At 40.3% G+C, this 27,935-nt stretch overlaps 1 protein-coding gene across 4 annotated transcripts; it reads left to right on the forward strand.

Moving 5' to 3' along the window:
* Nucleotides 1–299: 299 nt before the first annotated feature.
* On the forward strand, nucleotides 300–27,905 carry hsf2bp (heat shock transcription factor 2 binding protein). Of its 4 annotated transcripts, none has more exons than XM_088605973.1 (9): nucleotides 300–380; nucleotides 2,195–2,342; nucleotides 3,924–4,027; nucleotides 11,653–11,811; nucleotides 14,833–14,977; nucleotides 17,488–17,605; nucleotides 19,101–19,204; nucleotides 24,958–25,180; nucleotides 26,368–27,905. In XM_088605973.1, exons 1-8 carry the CDS (start codon nucleotides 330–332, stop codon nucleotides 25,164–25,166), a joined length of 1,038 nt encoding a protein of 345 aa, XP_088462099.1. In that variant the 5' UTR covers nucleotides 300–329; the 3' UTR covers nucleotides 25,167–25,180; nucleotides 26,368–27,905. The 4 variants fall into 4 exon arrangements, with proteins under 4 accessions (XP_088462099.1, XP_088462109.1, XP_088462127.1 ...); XM_088605983.1 differs by having other exon boundaries at nucleotides 11,653–11,802; XM_088606001.1 differs by lacking the exon at nucleotides 11,653–11,811.
* The last annotated feature ends 30 nt before the right edge of the window (nucleotides 27,906–27,935 follow it).

The following is a 27,935-nucleotide window of genomic DNA, read 5'->3' on the forward strand; positions in this document are numbered from 1 at the left end:
AGCTGGATCCTCCCTTGTGCTCAGTTAGGCTCTAGCTTACTGTGGCCCAGTATTGAACCGAATACATGTCGAAAATGGACTGGTGAATACAAATCAATTTATTCTTATAAAAGTGTGCAATCATAATATGTAATACCAAACCAGTTGTTTGAAAGATCGGTTTTCTTAATGACAACTTTTCTCAACTCTGTAGTTCGAAGAAAACATCTCGTCAAGTCACGCCTAACTCCATCCAGCAGGGGGCGATGTCTCAGCGTTCAAGTGCAAAACTGAAGAGCTAACGGGTTCTAATTTCCGAGGCTTCGCGTAAGGTGAACCGCAGAAGGAGGATGAGCTCAGGAGAGAGAAAAACCGGGATTGAGCAGGATAGTAGAGGGAAGGTAGTTATAAGTGTCTGTTCTTCGCGTTTATATATGATAGAGGGTGTAAAGCACTAAATGTAAGAAAACTAGTAATGATTCGAAGATAATGTTTCAAATGCAAAATAAGAAAAGTTAGCATGTATAAAGTGTTTTTTAAAATATTTGATTTGTGTCCATTTTTGCCTGGACAAAAAAATTGCTGGTTAAAAAATTGGCGAATTTGGGCCGGAAATGAGTGACGTCACCGGTCCCTGGTTTAAAGAGTGAAATGAACCACCAAATTAACCAAAAGAGGCCAGTCTGTGTTTCTAGTTGATAAATACAGTATATAAAACCGTGTAGAAAACCCTCCTCAAATCGAAAAGGTACGCGGCAGGATGGGTTTCCCTTCAGTCCGTTTCTCTCTGTGAGAGACGTGCCGCCATGATACGCGAAGGGCGTGAAGTGTCACCGCGCGTTTCTTGCGAACAACACGATAAAACCACCTCGGTAATGTGACAGATAACCGTCACTTAGTGTTAGCTTGTCGCTGCTGAACTATTCCGAGTTGTTGGCGGAGTATATTAGTATTCTAATTTAATTGTATATTGCAGTACAAAAGTTAACTACGCTGTAGTTTGCTCTCTTGTAATACTGTACAATGCTCCCCTGGTCGACATTCGTCAATATTTCTGTTTTCTCACGAGCAAAAGCTGTATTTACCCACGGGTTTGTCGTAATTCATAATAGTGTCTTGGAACTCTTCTAGTCCCAAATGGAGCGAAGCATCCAGATTGGAGCAGTTTGTGTGTTTTCTAATGACATAAAGATTTTGTTCCTTGGGAACCTCAATCTTTTGTTTAAAAAATTGTAGCATATTAATGGGAGCAACCATAAAGTTTATCTGAAGATATACTCAAGCTTTTGTGAAGAAAACGTTAAATATCCAGCTATAACAAATCCATCCATCCATTTTCCAACTGCTGCTGTTCAGTTAATGGCTGCGGTGGAGCCAGAGCCTATCCTGGCAAGCAACTGGCACAAGGCAGGATACACCCTGGATAGGACGCCAGTCCATCACAGGCCACACAGACACAACCCCTAACACTCTCACACCAGGGCCAGTGCTCCAGGAAGACAATGAACCTTCTAGCATGTGTTTGGAATGTGGGAGAAAACTGGAGCACCTAGAGGAAACCCACATGAACAAGTGGAGAACATACGTGTACAAACTCCATGCAGCTTCACACATCTCTCTCCACCTCCAACAGCACTGCAAAGCAGCAATGCTACACTATGCCAGCAAGCCACCCTTTCCAGATATACACCTCACTCCTGAAAAAGGCCCCACGGCCGAAACATTGTTTTCTTTCTTCTCCTTTCAGCATTGAATAAACTATTACTTGTTCCTTTCCAGATTGTGTTGTTTCCGTTGTTCCGTTGTTGTTTCCTTTCCGTGTTGTTGAGAAGGATTGTCTGTAGAGTTTGTACAGACATTTATTACAGATTTTCTCAGATACAGTTTTCAGTTAAATAATTTACAATATATACATTGTTGGCTGAATTGTGAGATATTTAAAGTCAGATTCTGAATTGGCATTTTCGGGAAACACCCAGGAAAATGAAGTCTTATAATAACATTTACCAGCGGGGGGCGCTCTTGTAATTAATATGATTTTGATGACAGCATGCCTTATGAGAAGGCGCAAAGTACTGTATATCTGAAGTATCAGAGAAACAGGTTTTCATTTTTTATACAGAGTTGTAAATTTAATTAATCTAGAGAAGGAAAATGAAATATGTAGCCTATGTTAGATTTCATTTTTGTTACTGTTCTTTGTTTTATGTCTCAGGTTTGTGAGAAAGATGAGTTTGTCGTTCTACGAAAGAGAGACTTGGAGAGACTAACGACAGAAGTGATGCAGCTGCGAGAATTCTTGCCTAAGGTCCTCAATCGGGGCTTTTTCACTATGCTTCAGAAATCCTGTGAAGGAGAATTAAGTAAGATTTTGTGGGAAAAAAAGCCTTTTGAACTGTCTTTGTAGATTACTGTAAGAAAGTGAAGTATCCTGCAGCTCTTCATACATTTTCTGGTGCCACGTTATTCTCAGAATCGTGGGGAGGTGGGTCTACACCCGGGATAGACTACCAGGCAACCGCAGGGCACACACACAGTTAACACACACGTGTATACAAGAGCGCTGGGGCCCTGGGAAACTAATGTGCAGCATTTCCACAACCTGAAAAACAACTCTAAAAACAAACATTCAAAGAGACTGAAAAGAATTTGGAATAAACTGTTATTTTTCAGTCATAATCTCTTAATTTGCTACCTGAGCCTAATGAGGGGTAGCTATAAAATGTACAATATAATGATTGAAAAAAAATCTTTTTTGTGTTCTGGCTAGATTTTTTTTCAATCTTGAGTTCACAGATTTTTGTATAATATTTTATCATAGGTTAAGGGTTGCACAGGCAAAGAACTAAAGAGATCAGCATACTGTACATAGTCTCAAATTTTGTAAAAAAGGGAGTCCTATCCATTTAAATCAGATTATTATGTTTTAAGAAGATTGTATTGGTATTTAGAGCAGGATACCCAAACATTGTATAAGTTGAATAATTCTATGTAATAAGTTGTTTGTTTATATTAATTGGTATTTTATACCTTCCCTGATGCAGTATGAAAAGGACATTTCATACCATACAGATACTAATGGTGTCAATGGCCAGAACTGGTTCTGCAGCACATTGCCTTGAGCAAAAGACAACATTTCCCCTGCTGCCACTTGTGACTTCTGAATCAACCATGAAACCTAAACCAGAGGAAACAAGTGGAAACAAGTTCTGGAATTTAAAATTAAGAAGAGGAGGCTCTCCTTTACACAAAGGGTTGTGGGAGTATGAAACAAGCTTCCCTGACAGGGTCTTAGTTTAGTTCAAAGTTTAGTTTAGTTCAAAGAACAGCTGGACGAGATCCTGGAATCTGTTAGCTGCTAAAACCACACAGTCTGGGCTGCATGGCTTCGTCTCGTCTGTGACATTTTTTATAACTTAAAAAGATATGAATGTGTGTGTGTGGGGGGGGGGGGGGCTCTTGTGTGGCTGAACTAGTAAAGGTGATTGCTCGGGGTACTGATGGCATATTATGGCCATGTTCATATTTTGGCTGTACAATTGACTTGATTGACCAGATCTCCCCAAGCCGTAGCTTTCGGTTGGTAGAAAGTCACTAAGGTTGGTCTGGCCCAACACAATAATGACACCTAAGACTTTACCAGACACCTCTCCTGTGAGAGGGAAATGGAGACTGCTCCAGTCAGTGCTAACTCCCGAAAGACACGGTGGAGCTCGCCACATGCCAAATGGCAAGTGGCTACAACAGTTTGCCAGTGTGGTGTGGGAGTTGGTACACCACGGACAATCATGGGTTACCAGTTGGGCGAATCCAGATCTGAGGTATAAAGCATTCCACATTCATGCAAAATCAATCAGAGGTGGGAGGGGGTAAAAGCTGTTTTCTGAGACTGTATCTCCCCAGCTCACAGATTGAGCCAGTCTCTTCTTGCTCCTCTCTGGCAGTGAAGGACAAGAAGCAGGAGGAACAGGAGCACCTGAAGCAGGACTGTGAGCACTTTCGTGCCCAGCTAGAAACAGCCCAGGCCGACTGTCAGAGAGAGAGAGAGGTGAGGTGTCAAACATACCTCCTTACCAGCCATACCAGCCACTGTGAACTCATTTTTCACTTTTTTGTTTACTCACATACAGTAGATGTTCTGCATTATCAGTTTGACTTGGGCAGTTCTAGTCCAGGTTCTTCAACCACCCAGACGCAGACATGACGATTTGTCCAAATGTTTTTGCTGCAGCTTTACATGGCATTACAAACACTAGCTTATTCAGGGACCAAAAGTAAATGAAGCATTTATTTTGTCCATGGTGCACCTGAAGTGTGCAAAATAAACTCTAACATAGAACTTGTAAAAAAACAAAACGAAAACTCAGGAAAGTGTTTTTTTTCTGTTCCTCGTTTTCTTTCAGCCTCACAGGTTTGGCTTCACAGACTTGTTAGAGGTTTGCAGAGCACAGCCTTGGCTGTACTATAAATATCGTATTGCGTTTTCGGTGCCCTCAGCCTCCATCCCCTTGATCACACTCCTATTCAACTAATGACAAAATAATAATTGAGACAAACTTGTAAGTGAGGTACATCAATGAAGAGATGATAAACACAGTAAAACGAAACTAAAACTTAAGCAAAACGAAACTTTTAAATATACTTTTTAATCTCAATTTATGGGAAGGGTTTAAAAACCCTGACACGATTGTGTAAAGTGAAAAAGAAAATTGGTGCTCTTAATATCCAGACACATGGAAGCCATGCTGTAGTAGCAGCTGCATTGCATAACAGATCAGGAGGAGAAGCCATGAATAGCTTCACCAGTTGAATTAAGGGGGAATGTTTGGGAGAAATACAGTTGGGATACCTGGATTAACATCTCTGCTCTCTTGAAATGTGCTCTGACATCTTTAATGTACCAGCAATGTGCCACGTTTTCGTCCACTAACATATCTTATGGTAGCAAAACTGGTTTTCCTTAGTGGTCTAAAGAGATCTTTTCTCAGATCTGATGAAATTAGGCTATTAGGGGATAATGCTACTGTCACAAACCAACGAAAACTTGATTCGTTTTTGAGCAACTAAAACCCATACTATTTTACAGAATGTTATTTGTATTAGACCTTGCAATAACAAAAGAGAGACATGCAGCTAAGGTGTGTGTGCAATATTGCCGCCATTCAAGAATGTTTGGATCAGTAGTTCCATATTCTGGTGATGACTTGGTTAACCTGTTTTTTTTTTACAGGGTCCTGTTGTAAGCATAAGTGTTAGTGACAGTTTATGTTTAGGCGCTCAACACATTGATTTTTATTTTGAGTTTAGAAAAAGTATTGCGAACTTGAGACAATGTGGGAATGTACCTTTTTTTCCACTAGATATCTAATGTAATGGAGGGAAATGTGTATTGTTCATCTGACAAGGGGACAAATCTTGTACAAAACGTTTTGTGCGAGGTTGTATCAGGGTGGCAAAGTCATTAAAGATCAAGTGAAGCACTACCAAAACCTTGTGACATACCCTGTGCTTTTTTTTCAAATTTTCTGGTGTTAATAGTAGAGCTGAACAACAGCTACTTCTGTACTGAGCAGAGCTTGCTTTAGTGAAGAGGGTGCTACACCACGTGGCTTTCAGAGGACCTGGCGTTTCTCCACAGCCACAGCCAGCTGTGACTGCCCAGCACTGCACGGGCTCTGCAGAGGAAGCACAGCACAGCTCTTTTCATCAGTTTTTTAAATTTGTTAGCTGTCCTCTAGGCACCGTTGGAGGCACAGCTTGAAAAGTTGCGTATAGCTTTAAAAACACACGACCAGTTGCAACCAAGAGGAGGTCATTCTTGCTCGTCCGGTTGCTAGTCGTGAATTGATCCAAGGATCTCATCCAGAGGTTCCCCTTTCCCCCTGCTGGAGCAGCATGGAAAGTTTGAGCCTAGATTAGAGCCTCCAGGCACCTGACCCGTACAGCCCTAGAGAAAAGTCAGATGGCAGAAGTCTGGCCTCTCAGCAAGGGGAGTTAGGAGCCATTGAGACCCCTTGGGAGTGTTGTCACCCTAACGGTCTTGTTTTATACCGTGAGAGCTGTTACTGTAGGGCAAGGCTTTTAGGGGTAGAGGTAATAGTCATTTAGGGGGCAATACGTGCCAAATGTAAACAGATGAACAGATGAACATCAGAGGCTAGTGTTAATTTGAATATAATTTTGAAATACTGGCATGATAAACAGCCTCACTAGTCATGATCATTAATGCTGGTGAAATCAAGTCTACGTAATATACCATGTATGCCCTTACAAAAAATCTGTGTATTTATGAGCAATCATAGTCATGTACCTGCCCTTTATTGAACCCCATAGATTTTAAACTTTCCTCCTGAAGGGTTGCTCTTAATTTGGTATGTCTTTTCTTAACAATAATATTACATTCAGAATAATCTTTTCATCTTTGAAAGTACAGTTAAAGCCCACATTAACTGTTCATTTTTCATGAAAGGTGTGACCTTTTTGTCACACCTTTCGTGAAATATCCCAGTGAAGCAGTTATCACTCACTGCCTGGATGGGTCATTTCTTCCACAAGCCCACGTCTCTTTTGTACTGAAAAGCCTCTGGTTTCTCTCCTTGATTGAATCACATGTGTGTAATTTCCAGAAAGGTGCTCTCTCCTGTTTTCTTGCCACCAGGGAGGTGGGGGGAGGATAAATGTGTTATTCCCCTTCAGGATGTTGATTTCCTCTACCACATTTCTCATCAAAGTCAACTGTGTTCCGTGCCAGGGACTAGCCTGATTTGGTTTTCCATTTACTTTCCACTGGGCATCTTTGTTGTGCGTAATCCTGAATTATTTAAGTGCTCTTTAGCAATACTAATGAACCAATATGTTATTAAAACTCCATTAAGTAATTGGTCATTAAAGCACGAGTTAAAGCTATGTCCAGCAGTGCCACAGACTACGTGTCTGTCAGAGAGTGAGGGGGATTTTGCGGTCGTGACTAACTGCTTTTTGATTTTGAACTACTTCAAGATTGCCAGGTGTTGCTAGCGATGGTCACAACACAAAGGAGAAACAGGACTGGGACTAATTTTTTTAGATTTACATGAAGACCGTCAGGTTGCAGATATCATTGAGAAGTAATGTGTTCAGAGGATTGCCACAATAATCCTTGAACACTCTCTTAAATTGACACAGCGCACTTTCAGAGGAGGTAAGACCTGTCCAATGAAGCATTAAGTGCAGAAAAAGATTCAGCCCTTGTGTTTATTCCAGTAATAGGTTAATCACAGATAGTCCATCTATCCAAACTCAGTAACTGCTAATCTGTTGACTTTGGAATTTAACTGTACAAAATTAATCTTCACTGTATACGGTATGCTCGTGCAGTGCTAGCACTTGCAATTCAAGAAACACAGGCAATTCAAGAAACACAGGCAGGCAGTTAGCAGGGAAACTCGTCTGGCTCTGGAGCAGGACTGAACCCACTAGCAGGATGTACTGATTCCTTTAAGTGATATCTGTTGGATTAACAAATTGTTGTAAAGTTGAAAAGAGTAAGTGTAGGTCGGTCACACAGCCTGGACAGAGAAACCACTGTGAGACAATCTCAAGTCTCTTCCAGAACGTGGTTGTAGTATATTACACACAGAAAGGTGTCACAAACTGCACAAAGTCCCACGAGCACCCACTAATTAACTTCACGCACTTTGTCTATTTAAACTTCCACTCTGCAACTTGTCCTCACTCACTATTGAGGTTTCCTCAACCTGAGCTGCATATCTAGTTAGCGATTTTCCCTGACTTATCGTTTGTTTTTGTATTTCTGTATTTCTGACGTACCGCTTCTGATCTCCAACCTTACTCTAGCCTCACGACTTGGATAACGTTCGCCTAGGATTTCAGTTTTCTCTCTCACTCTCCGCACAGGGTCTTTTCCTACCTTTTCCATCAGAGTACGTAACAGAAGGTGTTAGCAGCTTTGGCCTTCTGTACTTCGGTATCCTTGCTGGTCACACTCATCAATCGAGCATCTCTGCCACCATCAATCAAGTTACGTCAGCCTTGTTAAAAAGCTGCCTTATATCAGTATTTCGCTTAATCATTCATTGCCCAATATTGCACAGAACACTTCCCAATAATGTGGACAGTGAGAATTAGGAAATGGTCCCGTTATGTGCTTCATGTGTACGGTAGATGATTTGTGATGCTCAGCATGTGGAATGAGAAGAATTTCGGGGCTTCTGCTGTGATCGTGATATTGTTACTCTGTTTTTCTGTTGCTTTCAGGGATCAGTTACAGATGGTACTTTGGAAGACTACAGTTGAAATTATATAGCTGTATAAATATACTTTTTGGTCAGAATGACACTTATTTTCTTATTGTAACCTTAAGGATGCAAGCTATAGTGCTAAAATGATACATTGTCTCTTTTGTGTCTTAATGTTGTTGTTGTGCAATATTGGGCAATGAATGATTAAACGGGATACTAATATAAGCCAACAGCCATATCACTCTGCAACTCACAACTGGCAACCCACTGAAGCTAAGCAGGTGCAAGCCTGGTCAGTACCTGGATAGGAGACCTCCTGGGAAAAACTAAGGTTGCTGCTGGAAGAGGTGTTAGTGGGGCCAGCAGGGGACGTAAAACCGAGGTCCTGACTCTCTTTGGTCATTAAAAATCCCAGGGCGTTTCTCGAAAAGAGTGGGGGTGTAACCCCGGCATCCTGGACAAATTCCCATTGGTCCTCATCAGACATGGCCTCCTAATAATCCCCATCTATGAATTGGCTTCATTACTCTGCTCTCCTCCCCACTGAGAGCTGATGTGTTGTGAGTATTCTGGCGCACTATGACTGCCGTCGCATCATCCAGGTGGGGCTGCACCTTGGTGGTGGTGGAGGGGAGTCCCCATTACCTGTAAAGCGCTTTGAGTGGAGTGTCCAGAAAAGCGCTATATCAGTGTAAGCAATTATTATTATTATTATTAATGTTGTTAAATTGTCACTGTAAATAATCTGAACCATGGTTACTTACGTTGTGAACTTTCCAGTAAAGTTTTGTGTTATTCTAAAAATAAAAATAGAAGAGTATACAATTAAATATCAGTATTGAAATTGGTTTTGTAGTTCTCCACAAATTTATACTGCAGTCAGTCTTATCCTTCCAAAACCAGTAAAGTCACTATGGATGTGGCTGCCGGCTCACAAACAAGTAAACAAGAATAATGAAATACATATTTATAGGTGATTATGGATTTGACATTCTTCAAAAATGTGTTTGTAAGTATACTTATTCCCCACAGGTTTAATACTGTACAATGTTACATTAATGTAATATTTAATATGTAGTTTGTTTCATGGTGGTCAATTTGAGAGTGTGAGAATAAAATCCAAAATGATAAGAGAAATGTACTGTATTATGTTCCTGGTAACAAACTCCTGTTATATAGTCTTTGACAAAGAGTTTTATGCAGGATGACAAATGCTGGATTCCTTCTGTAAATAATTTGCAATCTCTGTTTGAAGATGTCTTGCTACTCTGTCATTGTTGTTGTATCGCATATTCAATACAATAATGCTGACATCCTCAAAGTTGGATGTCTTTGTTCTGGGCTAAGAGGTTAATTTTTACATTAATCAGTTTGCTCTTTTTTGTGTCATTTTCTGTAGAGTACCAAAAAGAATCAGTTATCTGTGCAGAGTGCAGTGTTAGATTCCAACACAACACAACAAATCATAATCCATCAAGAAGTCTGAGAGGATTCAAATGGAACTTTCCTATGATTTGCAGTGTTTTCCTTTGAACCCTTTGAAGAGTTAGTGAAGCTCTTGCTGTTGTTTTCTAGAGTATTGATTTTAAAATAGCTTTGTGCTTAACTCTTAATAAGTATGATCATAGAGGTTCTAAAAAAGTACTGGTCTAAACCAGGCTCTAAACTAACAAAATGGATAGCCTAAATGTAACACACCTGTTGTGTTACAGTTAAGATAACTGTGTCTTTGAGAGGGTAGAAGGCTGTGATTTATCTAATTTAATCTGCCTTCCATACTAACTCAAAGTGTGACTAAAGCTTAATGGATCCCTCACTGCAGTAGAGGCTTGACTCCAGGAAGGATAGGCTTGAAGCCTAACGAAACAACCCCCTTCTCCACCTGGCTTCTGATATTAGCATATGTTAGCAATCCAAATGAAAAGTGCACTTTTGATTTTAGATTTGTTTTTCTTGGACTTCAGATGTGGTTCATTTCTTAATAAAAAAAATATCTTCCAAGTATTCTAATCAGTATACTTCTGGCTCCTTTTTGCAGTGCATTGAGGATTTACATAATTGTATCAATGGCACAGTCAGTTTAGTTGTTCAATATGGTGCTAATTACATCAGTGTAATAATGGGTTGAAAGGCTTCTTGTAGTTGTGAGATTATCTCACTCTTACAGGAAACCCAAGCCTACACAAACAGTCTGTTATAGAAACGTCCTCTCTCTTCGATAGTACTGTATCTCTCATTTATTATTGAATTCTAATTTATATTACAGTTAAATAGTTATACATTATTAATCTTGACTTGCTCATCACATTTCAAAATTATAGCTTCAAATATCACAAACAGCACCCATAATCCCATTCCAGCAGTCCAGTACCAAAACGGTGGTCCTTGCAAAACAGAGCTTTCAAACAAGACTGCCTGAAAGAACTGCCAGAGACCTCTACCACAAACCTGCCTTGGACTGGTTTGGAAGGCCCAATGTTTTTCTGCCAATGCTCCATTTCTTTGTGCATGAAAATACACATTTGAAAAGTAGATTAGGGTTTTCACAAGTTCATAGAGGTTATTGACCCTCTGTCTCCTGGAAACCAGCCTTGCCGAGTAATAGAGGAGGTGTTGGTGGGGGATGTTTTGATCAGCAGGTGATAGTCTATTTTCTCACTCCACTCTGATTGCCCTTAATGTCTTCAATGACTTAGTCATCACATCCACATCAGTTTGTTCACATTAGTTAATGGAATACTTGAAGTTGGAAATGAGATACTTGTGACCTTTGCAAAGTGCACTTAAGTAGAGGAGGGTCCTTCCATGTGCCTGCTATTTTCAACTCTGAATGGACACGATCGCAGTTGGACCCGCCTGTGACAGGAAACTGTAAACTGTGCAGTGTGGGTAAATTACTTAACATGACCAAGTCTTGGTTCAATAGCTATTAACAAATACGTAATACTTACGTTCCTATTTGGAAAACTAATGTTTAGTTTCCATGAGTTTATGCATTTTTGTAACAGATCCCAGTCTCAGGTCACATGTAACTTAAGGACCTGCACACGAGAGCCCGGACTGCTAGGGCTGTGAATCTCCCTTTTTTCTTTACCTGCAAGTGATTAAGTATTGTACTACGTATGTTTCATTTGGCTAGTGTATATACTGTGGCAGATGCTGTTTGGCCAGAAGTCAGGAATTAAAAAGATGTGACTGTGGTTCTCTGACGATCTAATACGATAATTGTCACCTCTAGCTAGCAAGTTTCTTCTATCTTGTGTCAGGGTGCTGATGTCTGGACACAGTTCTTCCGTGGAGAGGGTAAGAGTAAGGAACGAGCTGTCCAGCTGTGCTGTTGAAGCTGACACTCTGGCTTCTTGCAAGAAAGAGCTGGACGGGATCCTCGGATCAGCTGGCTCACGGTGTGCTTATTCCTGTGCTCTGTCTGCAGGAGAAGATTGTCCTGCGGGAGGAGCTGTGGACTGCGCAGGCACAGCTGCGGCAGCAGGCAGAGTACTGCACTCAGATGGGGGCGGCCGTGTGCAACTTGCTCTGGAGAGTCTCCAGCAAAGAGGAAGTCATCCAGGACATCTTGGCGGGTGTGAGTCAGGTCACTGAAACCACAATGCCCTCGGCTACCTTCTATGAGCTTCTCCACACCCGTACCTGTCATGAGTGCATCCACAGCTTCTGCTCTCCACAGCAGCCACACCAATCCCGTAGCGTTAGATTTTGCAATAATTGTTCATTTTAGATTTGTTTTCTGACAGAAACAAGCTTGATAAGTGTGAAGCTGGTAGTTCAGCCTGGGACTGTGTGTGAGCTGATGCTTTTTTTGTGGTGGCTGTTGGGAGACAGGATGTGGGAGTAGAAAGTTAATTGTTATGGAAAGATTCTATAGCGTCGGAAATCCATATATACTAAATCAGCTCTAAAGGCCTGTATTTAAGACCTCTTCAAACAGTTTTGTAAGGCGAGCGTAGTGGGCCTGTTCAAACAACTGTATTGCAGCTACAGTCTTATCAGGTCTCAGAAGCTCAGCAAGGCTAGCCCTGGTTTGCACTAGGATGGAAGACCTCCACAGAAATCCATGTTGTTGCTGTTAGTGGTGTTGGTAAACCAGTAGGTGGTTTCCTTTCCTATGAACAGTAACTTCCAAATCATTGTCATAGTACGGAGACTGGGGACGCTGTGCTGTCAGGAGGTGCCGTCCATCAGATCAAATGATAAGTTGTTGTACCAAGGTCCTGAATGCTTTGTGGGGCAGGGTGGTGTGGTGGCTCTGTGGCTGGAAGGCTGCTGGTTCATATCCCATAGCTGGCAGAGAAATCCTATTCTATTGGGGCCCCTGAACAAGGCCCTTAACCCCAACTGCTCCAGGGGTGTTGTATGAATGGCTGATCCTGTGCTCTGCCCCCAAGCTTCTTTCCCTGTCTGTGTGTATCATGGAGAGCAAGCTGGGGTATGCGATAAGACAAATTCCTAATACAAGAAATTGTATATGGCTAATAAAGTGATCTTATCTTATTTCCAAGGCTGTTTACTAAAATAGGGCTGTTATCACAGTTGTCCTGGCTAAATTACACTCTGGACTCATGCGATCTTGACTTCCTAAAGTTCCCCCTTAATTTAATTGGTGAATTGCATTTCATTTCTATGTCTGGGCTGCAGATGGCTGTCATGCATCATGTAGGTGAGTGCTGCACTTCAGTAGTGAGTTGCCTTCCTAGATTTTATTATTGATTTCTGTGCACAATTGCAGAAGGGGCCACGAAGAAACATTTGCATGCACAGCCACAGGATACTCAAGAGGGCGCTACACCAGCCTGGTGTGATCACTATTTGTGTGCTTGATGGCTTCAATGCATAAAAGCTACCTTGAGATATTCAGGGTCCATATCATCATAGGAATCATAGGAACATGTTTGCCACTACCTCTTTTGTTTAAATCATGTGCCATTTTTAATTGGTCCTCTGTGTGATGGATGCCAATTTGAATATCAACTAACTATAACTATAAGCACTACTGTAAGTACTCTGTGCCACTAAAGAAATTGGAAAAACATACTCTTAAGAATAATCTTTGATGAAGTTCAAGAGCTTTTTTAGTCTCCTCTGGCCATTTCAACAATTCTCATGTTCTTCAGAATATTACAATTGCAGTGTTTTTCTCTTAATTGCATTACATACTGTGGTCTTTAAAGGAATCTGCAGTCCTGCAGTTGATCCGTGAACTTGAAATCATTCAGACTGGAGTCAATAGGAATGTTGTTAAAAAAAGAGGTGGAAAAACATAACTGTTATTTAAAATAACATTAACATTGCATTTTCTCAGTCCTTGTAGGGATATGCCGATGCATGTTAGGGATACTAGAAGAGCTGGCTCTTTTAGAGACCTAACAAAGAGTATCGTTAACAGACGATATGAAACCTCATGATAAAAAACATGATATTTTAGGCATGAAAGCTACAGGAGTGGTTTAGAATTTGCTAGATATTAATTATACGTCAATGATTTTGTCTATTGTGTTGTATTCTTGGTAAAATCTATTGGATTGTTTTATCACTTGTGTAGTATTTAGCTACTTGAAACCTGCATGTGTCTGTCATCACACAGACCCTTGCCATTTTGGGCATTTCCTCCCCCTGCAGTTTGTCATTGTTGCCTTATTATGCTACATAAATGAATGCAAGATTAACAAGCAGCCTAGATGTAAAGCCTCTCGGCTGTTCATTTTTACTGTAAAATCACTGACTTCTGGGAGCTTATGAAATTCGCCCATGACATCAAATGGTTTCATTCTTCTGAAGCCTGAATTTCGTTTTCACATGGTGTTGGCAACAGTGACCCAGCAGGACATGGAAAGGGCCTTAAATTGTGCAATTATAGAACTGGGTGAACGGCCCAGACTGGGGAGCTGAAGCGGATCTTGCTGCATGCATGAAAGCAAAGGCCACTTCCTCTCTGCGTCACACTTTGTGAAAATAAGAATACCAAAAAAGTCAAACAAATGATGGAATGAAACTGAAGCAGCTAAGGAACATTTTGGAAGGCACTATTTTAAACGATCTAACGATCTACAGTTTTTTTTTTCCTCAAGGAAAAAAAGGCAGAAAAACATGCTCTGTTTATGTACCTTTAAATTCTGGACCAGAAAACTGCTGGCTCGTGTTCAGCAGCCTGTTTGTAAAGTAGCATTATTGCGCAGTTATTAGAACTGCCCATTGCTTATGCAGTGTGTGGATATGCAGTGTGCTTGAAATCAAGTAGCTGTGAACTGCAGACCTGAAACTGTTTCCAAATGGTTGTCTTATATTATGGATGACCAATCACGTACATACTGTAGTTACTTCAAAACAATTAAGGAAAAGCATCTCGTATAAAGGGAAGTTGTCAAAAGTTTTTGATTGAAGATGTCTAATCAGAAATTGAAAAGTAGAGTAAGATCACATGTGTTGAATTTGCAGTCTGGAAACAAAGAATAAACGATTTCCTAACACGATGACTTTGTTTGGTGCATGCACGATTGAAAATCTGATCATATCTCCATGGTTCTGGTGACCCCGTGCGCTGCTGTGGGTGAGAAACGTGTGTGTTTGTGACGGGGTGTTTGTCTCTGTGTGTTTGCAGAGCAGAGTGGAGACCTTCTTCACCGTGGCCGGGCAGACACTGGAGAGCTTTGTGAAGTCACTCGATGGTGACGCCAGACCCGGGCAGCAGGACCTCAGCTCTGATGAGAATCAGTTTGTTTTAGCCCTGGCAGGCGTCATTACCAGTAAGCACAGGGGGATTTTTTTTTTCTTTGAGCGCTACAGACCAACCATAGATTCTGCTCACCTCCGGGGAGTCATGCACTTCAATACTAATTACCCACACTGCTGAAAGAGCTCTTTCTGCCACAATCAGGGGTTTCGATAACATTGAAAAACAGCAGGGCTGTGAGTCCATGGGGGAAAAGGAATGTTAAATGAGATTGGAAAGCAAATTTAACAGTTTAGTTATAGTAAGAAACTCTTAAGCTGTGATAATTGATTTTGTTTAGTAGCTGGATTATTTGCCACTGAAAGAAAAAAATCCTGACAGACTGAAGATATGATAAATGACAAACTTTCTCAATGTACGGAAGAGAAGAGAGTTGTAAATAAGACTTTTCACAGTTTCATAAAAAACATAGGTATATATGTTATTTCATCTTGTGATGTCTGAAAATATGCAAAGGGTCTTATTTAAAGCAGTGATTTTAGCCTGTAAGATACTATGGTATTGTGAAATGCCATAGCCTGATCAAAATCCAAATAAGTATGACTGATTAATTGGCTCAGATATTTGTCTGCTGAACAGGGAAAATACCAAATGCAATCCACCAGTTAAAACTGTACCTGCTTTATCACGAATATACATAAAGAGATACAACTGCAAGATACAAACAAGTTCACAGGGAGGAATCATTTCTATATGAAAGTGGCGTTTAGAGCTGGAGATATGTGAGGTGTGTCTCAATATCTAATTAAATATGATATTTGAAATCTTTTTAATCCTCTTTTTGCTCATCTCTATGTTGACTCAGTTACCCTGTTCCGTTTACTACTCGCAAACTCAAAGTTGGCAAGGACAGGGGGATTAAGGTAGAATTCACAGCCATAGAAATAACGAGTCACATCTGGTGACCTTTTCTGTTCCCAGCGGTGAACACGTAGAGTAATTAAAATGCGCTTAGCTGCCGACTGCAGCATATTCCTGAAGGTCCTGGTATTGATGTAACAAGTATGTAAAGGACAGGCTAAAAAAGATATCCAAGTCCAGGCTGTAGTAGTGACATTTCTTTATTTGTTATCAGTGTTTTATCTTTGATTTACAAAAGCAGCTTGCATGGGGCATTCAGCTTACCCCAGCCTAACTGGACTTTTTGATACAAGCAAGCTATTGATTTTGCAACAAATCTGAATAACACTATTGGGTAAATTCAGCATTAATCCCCTGGCTAATCTGTTTCTTAAGAACCATAAAACAGTATTGCAATTGCACCAAATCATATAAACATAAGGGTGAAAAACAGGGTGACAACAGTACAGAATGAAGTATCAGACGTTTACATAGAAGAATCACATGCTTCAAGTCTGGACCAAAACATCATCCATCCATTTTAAATAACCGCTTAGTCCAATAGGCCGGCCGGAGCATGATCCTGACCACATTACCTCTACTTCCAGTGTTGGATGGTTGAGAAAAATGGTGGCTCTTGCCCCCCATTCCCCTTTATGGCCTGGAAAGGGGACTTTACCTACAGTACCTACAGTACCTTGTGTTAGGTGATATAACACCCTGGACTAATTCCCAGAAGTCAGCAAGACTCAGCTGCTATTTACATGTCTGGAGGAAGTTCTCACCAGCACAAAAGAGAGATAGAGAGATTACTAATTTAGTCAGAAAAAAGGGTTGGATTGGAATAAGCCTGTTTTACCTGATAGCATCAATATCAGAGCAGAGTGGGTATTCTTTGATGTGTGTGTGGTGATACAAAAACTTGTGTATTTTATTAATTATTTTGAAAGCCTCTTTTTAAAAATAAGTTATCAAGAATGATTATTTGACAAAGCTGCTCTTTTGCCTTTAGACCTTTTGATGATAGTTCTGATGAACAGAAATGAGTAATTCTTTTCATTTCTCATGGTGTCTTTCCTATATGCGGAGTGAATGTTTCATGGTAATTTAGCATTTAGCATTTGTAAAGCATCACAACTGTTGGGCCCTAATACATGTCTGGGAGTATAGTCATTAGCTACTGTTAGGCCAGCAGCTATATCACCCTGCAACTCATAACTGGTACACCAATGAAGATAAGCAGGTGTGAGCCTGGTCAGTACCTGGATGAGAGACCTTCTGGGAAAAACTGTTGCTGCTGGAAGAAGTGTTAGTGGGGCCAGCAGGGGGCAGTGTGACCACTCTGGCCTTTGCTAATCCCCATCTATCAATCGGCTTCATCACTCTGTTCTCGCTGGTATAAATTATATTAGTTAGGCAGGTACGCCAAACAAGCCCCAATACCCATTGTCTCTATATAAATTATTAGCATCTGACCAAACTACTCAATTGTGTTTATGAGCAGGGAGAAAATAAAACTATTTAGTTTCTTATTTTTCGTGTATCATTATCTGGAATACTGTGATTTTTCAGTGTTTAGATGAGTGACTGTACTGAGTGGCTTTACAGTGCTCTGGAAGCATCAAACTTGTGCCTGACTGTCACGCTCCTTCCTAATCCTGACTCTAATGCCCCCTTTCTTAGACATTGCTGCTGCGGCCTGCGGTCGAGACTTTCTTGCCAGCTCCTCCCCAGTTCTCCTGGACACAATGATGCAGCTTCTGGAGGAACTGAAACCAGGTGTCTGTGCCAGACTGAAAGTGTAAGTGCAAAGAGGCCATCTTAATTATTACGTTTTCTTACACAGAGCAAGAAACGTACATTGGCAAACTTGTCTTATTCATTTTTTCCTCCCAATTTACAGTGCTTTGCAAAAGTACAAGTACCTGTGACAAGCTGGTGTTAGGGGATAAATTAAATTCCAGCAAAAACAACAATCATAAAAGTATTCAGATAGAACATTGAAGCTTTGAATAAAGCATTACCTTTTAAAAAATTGTAATTCAACAAAATCATCATGGGAAGGAGGTAAATAGTTTTGCAAGGCCTGTAAGTGGAAACATGTTGCATTTACATTTTAGTATTATATACAGAAATGTGTCACATAGGTATTTAAAAGATAACATTAAAGTATAATTGCATATATACAGTACATGCAGGCATACGGGCAGGTAGAACCAGTCAATGCCGACATCACTACTTTGATGTTATTAACCAAGAACAATTCAAGAGGTGATTGGCCCAGTTTCGCTGACTTGGGTGAGTTTAAATGGGCCACGGATCGTCCTCTTGCGAAGCAGCAGCAACCCCTCTGACAGGGGCTGTGACAGCCAGGCTTCTGAGAGAGAGTCAGTGAGAGCTGTATGTCTTCCCTAGCTCTGCTGTTGGGATTAGGAATAAGAGGCCTAACTAAGCACATTCCAGGGCTGCAGAAATAAGTTGCTTGATTAAGAGCAACAATAACACATTAGGAGGGCTAAAATAAAAAAGGTCATTTGTAAGTCAAATATAATAGAAATGTGCATAAATGTGCATACTGTATATACAGTACATGAATACTTCGCCAAGGAAAGTAAGTTTATATATGTTATAATTAGCTTCCTAGATTTTGTTACTATTCTGAGATGTATTGCTAATGCACTGTGCTATTATTTATGAATAAAAGACATCTAATACTTTTGTATACCTTTACCTGTAAGACTAAAGAGTGGTCTTAAGATAGAAGAATACCGTTTGTTACCACCAAAGAAATTGATTCCATTTAACTCTTTTCGTCCAGCACAGTTTGATCCCTTGATGTCACCTATTTATACCCTTTTTATTTCATGCTAGAGTTTGGTCCACATAACCTGTTTGTGTATTTACATTGTAAATACAGGTATTTTTCTAAGTGCCAATATTTGAACTAAAATTCTAATTTGTATCTAAATTGAAAAGTGGATGGCTTAAAGAGAAGCAATCCTGTAACTGATGACTTTTCCATATTTGTCTTTCATAAATGTTATGCAGCAGGCTGCACCAGCTGTAACTCTTATAAAAAACAATTGGGGGTGCCGCAGAGAGTATGTCTATAGTAAATTCAATGTTAGCTGCCAAATGGAGCCACCCTAAAAAGACCCTGACCCTTTCTCAAAAGCTGTTTTTAAAAACATTATTGCCTTTTATACAGAAGCTTTAAAAGCTTAATTCACTAAAGAAATATATAATCCTTGCAAAGTCAGGGAAACAGCTGAAATTGCAATTTCTTTACTTTGCAGATTAATACTGATGTTTCTGTATAACATCAGCATCAGTGTGAAAGGCCTGAAGTACATCAGTGAAAGCCCTGGACTTATTCCTCTACTGTGGTCACTTCTGCAAGGTTCTTTTAATTTTACTGCTATCTGTATGCCAAGTTTAAATGTCATTGATTTCTCAAGCTTTATGTCCTTATCTGGATGTGGCACTTGTGATATTACAATGGTCTTCTGGATCCTGTGTGCACAGAAGCGCAATCAGGCCGACTGCTACACAAGTCACACTGCCAGTCAGAATATTAAAACGATTGATTTCGATCTGATTGACGTCATAAGAAAGAGAAAGAGAAACGTCTTATCTCTTCCATTCATACTGTAGCACCAGGTCGGGCACCAGAACCCGTAATTTGTTGTCTTTGAGCTGGAACTACCGCGGCTGTTAGATAATGGTCATAGCTGAGTCTATTAAATTACCATTAAAAAGAAAACCTATTTTCCCCTTAATCCATAGACGCTGTTTTTGCAGAACACATTTGAAAAGGTAGCATTCCTTGAATACCACTATCTTCCTTTCTCTAGGAGGCTGCAGTAAAAAACCCCAGGGAAATCATGGTGTGTGGAATAGCGTTTAGCTCTGCCACTAATGAAATCCTGGCTTCAGTTCCTGCCTGGAGAGTCTTTTGTGTGGAGTTTGGATGTTTTCTTCATATCAGGGAGAAACGTGTTTCCCTGTTTCCCTTTGAATCAATAGATAAGATATAAGCGTTCGAAATACTTAAAGGTATTGACAGAGTCAACCTTGTGGTTTTCTCCAGAAAGAACAGTGAACACACATCAGAGGGCACAGGTGGAGACTTTGTGGAAATGCATTTAAAACCCAGAACAGGAGGTACAGGAGTCTTTAGACAAAGGGCTGTGGATTCTGCAACCAGCTTTCCGTGTTGCTGAAGCCGATACCCTGGCTTCTTTCAGGAGCAGCAGGATGAGACTCTTGGATCAATTAACTACTAACTGCCAAATGGGCCAGAGGAGCTGAATGGCTTCTTCTCGTTTGTAACCTTTCCTATGTTGTTTTATGTTCGTGTGGGTTTTTACTTGTAATGGAAAATGATAACTCACTAGCTTTATCCAGCATAGCCTTGCTTACAATTATTACACTTTTTTAACATGAAGTCATGCTGATGTTTTTCTACAGTAAATATTTCATATTAGCCTCTACAGCAAGTAGGAGCAGTTAACATACATCCAAACGTATGAAATGGAGAATGCATTGTATGGTGTCTTGAATAAAAGCAGAGCTAGTGCTAGTATTATCTACATTAGGGTGTGGTTCAATCCTAATTAATACTCTGCAGACACCACTTACATCATTATAATTCACAGAAACTTAAAAAGTGTTGTATAACAAAACTCTACAAACCTACTCCAACATGGGGAGAACATACAATACAACCTTCGCTCAGATAGCACCCAGGCTCCAGAATTGGACCCGGTGCCCCAGGACTGTAAGGCAGCAATGTTAACCACTGTACCTGGAATGTCCCATTTTGTTAAATTATAACTTCTGTTGTGAATAGGGAAGTACTGTGGTGCAATGGTTATCATTGCAGTGTCCCATCATACTTGTGCCTCTGTCTGCCCTGTGGTGGACTGGTGTCTCGTCCAGGATGTCTCCTGCTCTGCGCCCATTGCTTGCTGGGATAGACTCCGGCTCCCCACAAATTTGAACTGGAAGAAGCCTTTAGAAGATGGATGGGTGGAAAATGTGCATGCTCATGCTGAACACTTCCATTAATGAAAAAAGACAAAAAAAACAATAAACATGGGTCTGAATACAAGTTGGTGTGAAGAAATATAGTCATGAGTATATATTTGTAAACAATTCTATTAATTTTGAACTAAGAATAACAAAATAATTCCAACATAAGGAATGTGTGCTCACATAAAAAGCAGGAAAACTGGAACTAATTCCACAAGGCTTAAAGATTATTAAAAGTCATGTGATCAAAATGTCAGATTTTGCACTAGCAGAATGGTGTAGCCTTATTTCTTATTATAACCTTGAATTGTGCAAAGTAATGCAAACAAGTGTTATTTAAAATTTTCTCAGTCTCCACTCAGTCTCATAAAATATCTATTTTTAGCTATGGTTAGGATTAACAAAAAAATCCTACCCAAGTTTGATGGAAGCTTGAGAATCATCATTGAAAATGTGGATCCAAGATTTTGGCTGTACATTGACACCAGTCCCATCATCTCTAAGCACATTAGTCATGTGCACCTAAAGGCACTCAGTCACAGGACACTCACAAAGCTTGAGTACGTATGAGTACATTTGCACTTTGAGTGCAAATGTGACAGAGGCAATCTTCACATAGAACTGCTGGTGCTGTGCTGTATGTGTCCTGTGTGCAAGTGTGCTAAGCTTTGAGAGAAAGGAAAATATTGTCCCAGATTGTATCCTTGTCAAGACTACCATCCAGCAGGTTTTATATAGAAGTTTCTCTTCTGTGATAATAATGACAAAGTCTTCAAATCAGTATCCATGTGTTTTTATAGTTTATACATCTCTGAATGTTAAGATGTGTGGATCTTTTCTAAATGAAACTGACATTACACTTAACTTTTTAATTCAAAAAGGAAGCTTTTAATTCCTGGTAGACCCATCCAGCTCCTTTGGTAGTCGGTTTGCTAGATGAAAATCACATTTATGGAATGAAATGAGGCTAGATTATGGTTTGATGTGCAAAGCTGCTGATTAGCTCCTTTTTTCCACATTCTGCCCTGAACAAATTTTAAAAAATCATTCAGAATAACAAGGCATTTAATCAGTGATTGACAAAACCACTTACTAGAATACATTCATTTACATGCATCATTATTTCTCTGCAGGGAGTGGGATTCAGAGCCACTGTAGTAATCATTTGTACCTGTGTAAGTCAGAACATGGAGATGGAGATATTCAGTTAATTGCAGGTCTCAAAGCTGTTCAGAGCACAAGCTGGGGCCATCACTGTTTTTTCAGAGGCAATTAGCTGGATTCGTCACACTGGGTTTTCACAGCATGCTCTCAGAAAGAGTCTTAATCAAGGTAACCAGAATTACCTACCTTTAGTGCCTAGCTAGACCTCTAGTTAGAAAATTGGTGAATAACCTGAACATGAATGAGCATATAAGAATAGATAAGTATATGAGCATATAAGCATATTTGGTTTTACTTCACACTCAGAGCATAGCTCAAAAAAGATTAAAGCCTGACTCTGCCAAAGACATTGATGTTGTGAAAAAGATTTATCAGAATCGATTCTCGGCATTGAATCCGGTCTGCTTCCAATCTGGCTGCTGGAGTGGTAGTTGTACGCCTTGGGTGGGTTAAGGAACGCTGGCAGTATGGAAAACTCTGTGCTTATCGCCACACAGTAAGCACATTACATAGGTAAGATGTTTAAAGCTGATGTAATGCAATTACCGGGGCCCTGCAGAAGGACCGTGTAGATGGGCTGCCAAGAGAGCAGCGGCGGCGACAGAGATAAGGGGCAGCTCTGACAGCTGTTCTGGCTTTATTAGGCCGGGGCTGAGCAGCAGTGACATCAAGCATTATCGCAGCTCCCCACCCTGTGACGCCAGCGGAGGGAGCCCAGGCCTTCTGAGCCACTGCATGAGCGCAAGTGACATGTGCCACGAGAATGTGACTGAGACCAGCTGTTGGCAGAGTGAGAGGTTTAAGCGTAGTGTGAGCGAGAGCATATGGCACAAAGGGACGGCTAATCTTGCAGGATTAGACGGGTGAGTAGGACTAGTGGGGTGTTCTGCTCCAGGCCTGGGTTTCATTTCCTCTGTTCAGGCCGAGAGTTGGGTTTTAAGTGACACATGCAGCCTACTCAAATAACAAAATACCAATAAAATACGTGACAAGTGACAAGACTAGTGTACAAAAATCTACACTACATTGCATTTTTATCAAAATAATCTTAACCATGAATGTTACACCATTTATAAAATTAGGTATGGTTAGAAAATTTTTGAGGCAGCAGTGAATTGATGGATGTAAAAGAGAGACTGATGTCAATTTCAAGAAACATCTTGGATGCATTCCAATTCCCTTATAACGTACAGAGACATGAATTGTGAAATGATATCCTAGATAGTCTATGCCAGAGGAAACTTGCTTTGTATTTCAGTTTTGCTTAAAATACTGCAAAGCTTACAACTGTTGTATGCAACTGTGGATTAGTAAATTGAATTGGTGAATTATTCACCAGAGATACTTCACGAGTGGGGAAGTCTCCTTGCAGAACCACAGCCTTCTGCCATCAGCGTGCAGGGTCATAGGGGAGCCCTCAGGACAAAGTAGCGGTGATAGATCCCTGATCCATTCATCACTTATTTTCACACAATCATCCAACGTTCTGCCTCACAGCAGGGGGAGAAATCCAGTGCCGCCAGGTCTCGGCTGTAAGCCTCGTGCTCCAGTGTGCATTGTGTGAAAGCCTTCACCGTGTCTGGAAGCACTGGTCTTCTTCCTCGGGGCAGGGGCTGTGTTCCTGGAGGATGGAACTCCAGTGAGACCGTAAGAAAGGTTACAAACGAGAGCTGGTCCTTCAGCCCATTCAGCCTGTTTAGTAGTTAGTGGCTAATTGGCCCAATGTTCTCAACCAGCTCTCTTTTTGAGGATAGCTGGGCAACTGGTTTCATACTCCCACAACCAAGCTGTCAGCTGTGATAACTTAGAATTACCCTCAGAAAACAAAGTAAAATGAGGTTGAAATGTACCATTTTCTCATTTTACTTACGGGAGGGAAACTAAAGACCAAGAGAAAATATGGGATTATGTTTCTTTTCACCAGTAAAATACCACTAATAACATTTACTGATAAAATGGCATATGGTCAATGCAGATGCAAATTTTGTAATTAAACCTTGTTTTGTAAAGTGTTATTATTTTAATTGTACATTTAAGGAGTTTGCTTTATATGTAAGTACGCAATAATAGAAAAAATAAAAAAACGTCTTATGTTAAATTGGTCAAGTATCAAGTAGCAGCAGAAATCTCCTTTAGCTGTGCCTCATGTTAAAATCGGTAGAATTCTGTTTGTGCCTCCTGTTATAAAGCTGCTCTGCTGTTCTGGTACAATACAGATTTGGTTTGACATTATTTTCACAGAACCTTCACTGAAAATAGGTTTATGTTCAATGAGAGACTTAGGCAGCCTCAGTCCCTGCTAAGACACGTAATAAAAGCAATCGCTATCTTTAAAGACTTTTTCTGCTTATCTTGGTTAAGGCAAATTGAAATACCTAACCATGACGGGATCTTTGGCTTTTAGAAATCGTGTTAATTCATCCTTTCCTTTTGCACGCCTTTCGAAAGCAAGTTTCATTTTGTAGGGGAAATTCTACATTTTCACTCTTGAAAGAGAAGCACAAACCAGACTATCATTCCTCTTTGGGTAGAATTAAACAATTTGTCTTTCGTACATTTAAATATTTAAATATTTTACTGGGATCTGTCGGTGCCCTCGGGTCCTGCTGTGTGCTCACGTCCTCTGACTCCAGGGCATGACAGCTGGGTGACAGAATTTGGGTTCTGTGTCGCACTAGAGAGTCTGTGCACAAGAGGAGAAGAAGATCCTTTCTCTTACTTAAGAGTAACACGCTAAAAGTAAATCCAAGCAGGTTCCCTCTCCGTACTTAGGAACACTGGCCGAGGCCATGCCTCCTTGAATGTCAACACCAGCTGCACTCTCAGGACTCAAGACTGTAATCTCCCAGGCATGTGGTTTGCTCTGGTCACGTGCTGCTTAAGTGAGGTGTGCTCGGGCAAATCCTCCTTCAGATCTTTCCTTAAAGCTTGTGTTTTGCTGGGTGTCGTTGTCAGATCCTGACTCGGGCGTCTGCCTCCACACCCTGCGCCTGCTGCAATCCATTGTCCTGGACGAGGGGCTGCTGCCCACAGTGGCCTCGGAGCTCCACAAGACACTGCCCCTGACGCGCGTCAGAGAGCTGGCGGCCAGCCCCCACCCGAGCCTGCGCAAGGTCGCCAGTGAGATGCTGGAGGACCTGGGGGCGTCAGTCTCCCAGTGGTGAAGAGGAGTTTGGGGGTGAGCTCCTGAAAGAAGTGGTCTCCAGCACATGTTGGTGGACCGCTTGAGTTGAGTATGCTCTACTGTACCATGTCTAACAACAAAAGCCACCAGGTTTTAAAAGTCATGGTAACTCCACCCCTTGCATGGAGGCATTGGCACTCTGTATCTTGAATGAGGTAACTCGCTAGAACATCTTAAGCACCACTTGCTGTGACGACCCCTGGAATTTCAAAAAAGTAAGCTAGTGAGAGTTAAATCCAGAAGAAATGGAGACAAAACAGCTGGGGGACATAATTACAGGCACCCCTGTATTGTGTGAAAACAACATTTTGATCCAGTTCCAAGAGAAATAAAATAATCTCACAATCTCAGCAAGTGGTGGCTTTTTTTGTTGTTAGATATGGTAGAGCATATTCAAATCAAGCAGTCCAGTGTCACTTTAGCAAATCTACTTTTACATTATATTTTCTCTCAGATATTTAAAGGAATTAGAAGAGATCTAAAGGCCATATACTTGTGTGTATGTAAAAAAACATCTGAGATGATTATGAGTCACTTACATACTGACTTGTGGTTTGGACAGGTGCTGCCAAAGATGTGTGATTATCATTTCAAGATTTATGCAACAAAACGGATGTGCAGTTTAAATGTTTTCATTGCATGAACCACAGCAAGATAGCCTTAGATGTCTTAGATAGATGTCTTGGGCTCTGAATGTTTTGAGTCAGCCTTGTACTGTAAGTGCTGTGCTATTTTCTGTTCCAAGTATTACCAGAGAAATAAGACATGCTCAAATGACAAAACATGAGCATAAGAGGTCATGACATTTGTTTGAGCATAAATTATAGAGCTTGGTACAATGTGCTGCTAAAACAAATGTCATGACCACCTATTCTCACATTATATCATTTGCACATGTCTCTGTAAAATGTTATGCATGCTAGTATAACATCCAGGGTAGCAGTGAAGAAGAGATTATGCTGTCTTTATGCAACAGCGTTCAAAAAAGCATTACCATAAAAGCCAAGTGTCTCAGGTGTAGTGAAGCAGGTGTGGCCAGATGGCCACTCCCATAGCTTTGCCCATAGCTTTACCCAGGCCATACCCTGTGGAAGAGTGGGGTGTGTGATGGCAGAGGAGGTAAGACTACCCAATAAATTCCTGACAACAACCTCTTAATGAATCTTTTTTTTTACCGTAAGGTTTCTCTGGAGGTGAAGTTGCAGCTCTGAAGAAGCTGGTGCCTGCACTGTATTTTCTTGGGGAACAAGAAGATTCCTGCTTATAAAGATTTTTTTTCCTTTCCGGAGATAACAGCAAGTTCTGGAAAATGTAGTGTTCTTCACAGGTCACATCAGAGTCAACATACCTTTGCCAAGGAACTGCTTGTGCATTACGAACTTTATCTGTAGACAGCAGCATATCTTTGTTCTTTTGTGGAACATTTGAAAATTACCATTGATGCCTTTTTTAAAGGATTTTTGATCTTTATTTTGAGCAAAACGTTTTGTTAATGTACATCCATGTGTTTCACTGAATGTTTAACATCTATTATATTATCTATTTCTGTGTGACACAGTGGAGTGAAGGGGTTAAAAAGCTGTATGTATGCTGAAAGTAAAGAGGTCTCTTGACCTTCCATGCCATTTTGCATGCTGTGCATTAATTTTTAAATGTCAAAGGCGATGGCATGTGCCTTTTGTAACCACATTCTTAACATGTCATTGCAAAATAAACCTGATGGACCTTTGTGACACAGAAAAACGTGAAAGAAATGACTTCCTTTCAGCACTTTTTATTGCCCATACAAGGCAAGAATGAGTGTTTATTAAGGGTTGTCATTGCAGGGGAGAAAAAGAGAAGGGCTAAGTTCAGAAGAGACAGGCTGGTCTAGTCAAAGTGTTTAAAGATGAAGTCTTTGGCTCACTAGTCATTGACTCACTTGGCACTAGAGTGATTTATCACACATCACAGCTTTTGTTCCTCTATCAATTGAAGGGATAAATACTGTGACTACAGAATTGAATTACAATGGGTTTTTTATGAATCTGCGTTGATGGTGACTTTTTAGTCCCTGTTCTCTTCTTTCCCAGTGTTGTTATTGTAGCTGAGCCTGAGCATCTTATTCATTAGACCTTGTTTTATATAACATTTTAATGGATTTTTTTCTACTAAGTAAAAAATTGTTTAAAAAAATCACTTTTGTACAACTCTTGTGCACCTGGGTTTAAAAAGCAGTTTGTCTCATTTTTCACAGTTGTTTTTGCAAAAGGACACAGTTCAGATGCTCATTAATATAATACATTGTCTTTGGATGTATATCCATGCTAGACAAAATAATATATTTGCCACAGTTCTGGCGTTGTTGTGTATGTAAAAATAACACAAGTTATATGATTCACTAGATTAAAACATGCCCTCATTGTAGACGAGTATGAGTCAGAAACTTTAAACAGAATAGGAATCAGCCATAATGTTACAGATACAGCCTCATGTGACAGATCCTTTGTAAAGTGTCTTTGGAGTTCTTGTTTGAATTGTACTGTTTGATAATATTTAACACAAGCTACTTTACATAATATTATAATTGTATTCAGTAGAGATGGTTAAAAGCACTGCATAGGTTTACCATTTTCATGGTAGGGACTTAGCAAAAGTTAACAAATAAACTGTAAATAATTGTAAATCTTGAAAAATATTGGGTTTAATAATATTGAAACTTTATAAAAAATGTTTTTGATCCTGTTGTCTGTAAATCTTAAAATGTGAG

Source organism: Lepisosteus platostomus, chromosome 2 (genome assembly GCF_059453375.1).
Source record: "Lepisosteus platostomus isolate fLepPlt1 chromosome 2, fLepPlt1.hap1, whole genome shotgun sequence".
NCBI classification, from domain to species: domain Eukaryota; kingdom Metazoa; phylum Chordata; class Actinopteri; order Semionotiformes; family Lepisosteidae; genus Lepisosteus; species Lepisosteus platostomus.

Coding starts and splice junctions, on each gene's coding strand:
- hsf2bp (XM_088605973.1), top strand. CDS start 330: ATGAGCTCAGGAGAGAGAAAAACCGGGATTGAGCAGGATAGTAGAGGG. Junction 14,978..17,487: donor CCTGGCAGGCGTCATTACCA/GTAAGCACAGGG, acceptor CCCCTTTCTTAG/ACATTGCTGCTGCGGCCTGC. Junction 17,606..19,100: donor GTCTGTGCCAGACTGAAAGT/GTAAGTGCAAAG, acceptor TTTACTTTGCAG/ATTAATACTGATGTTTCTGT.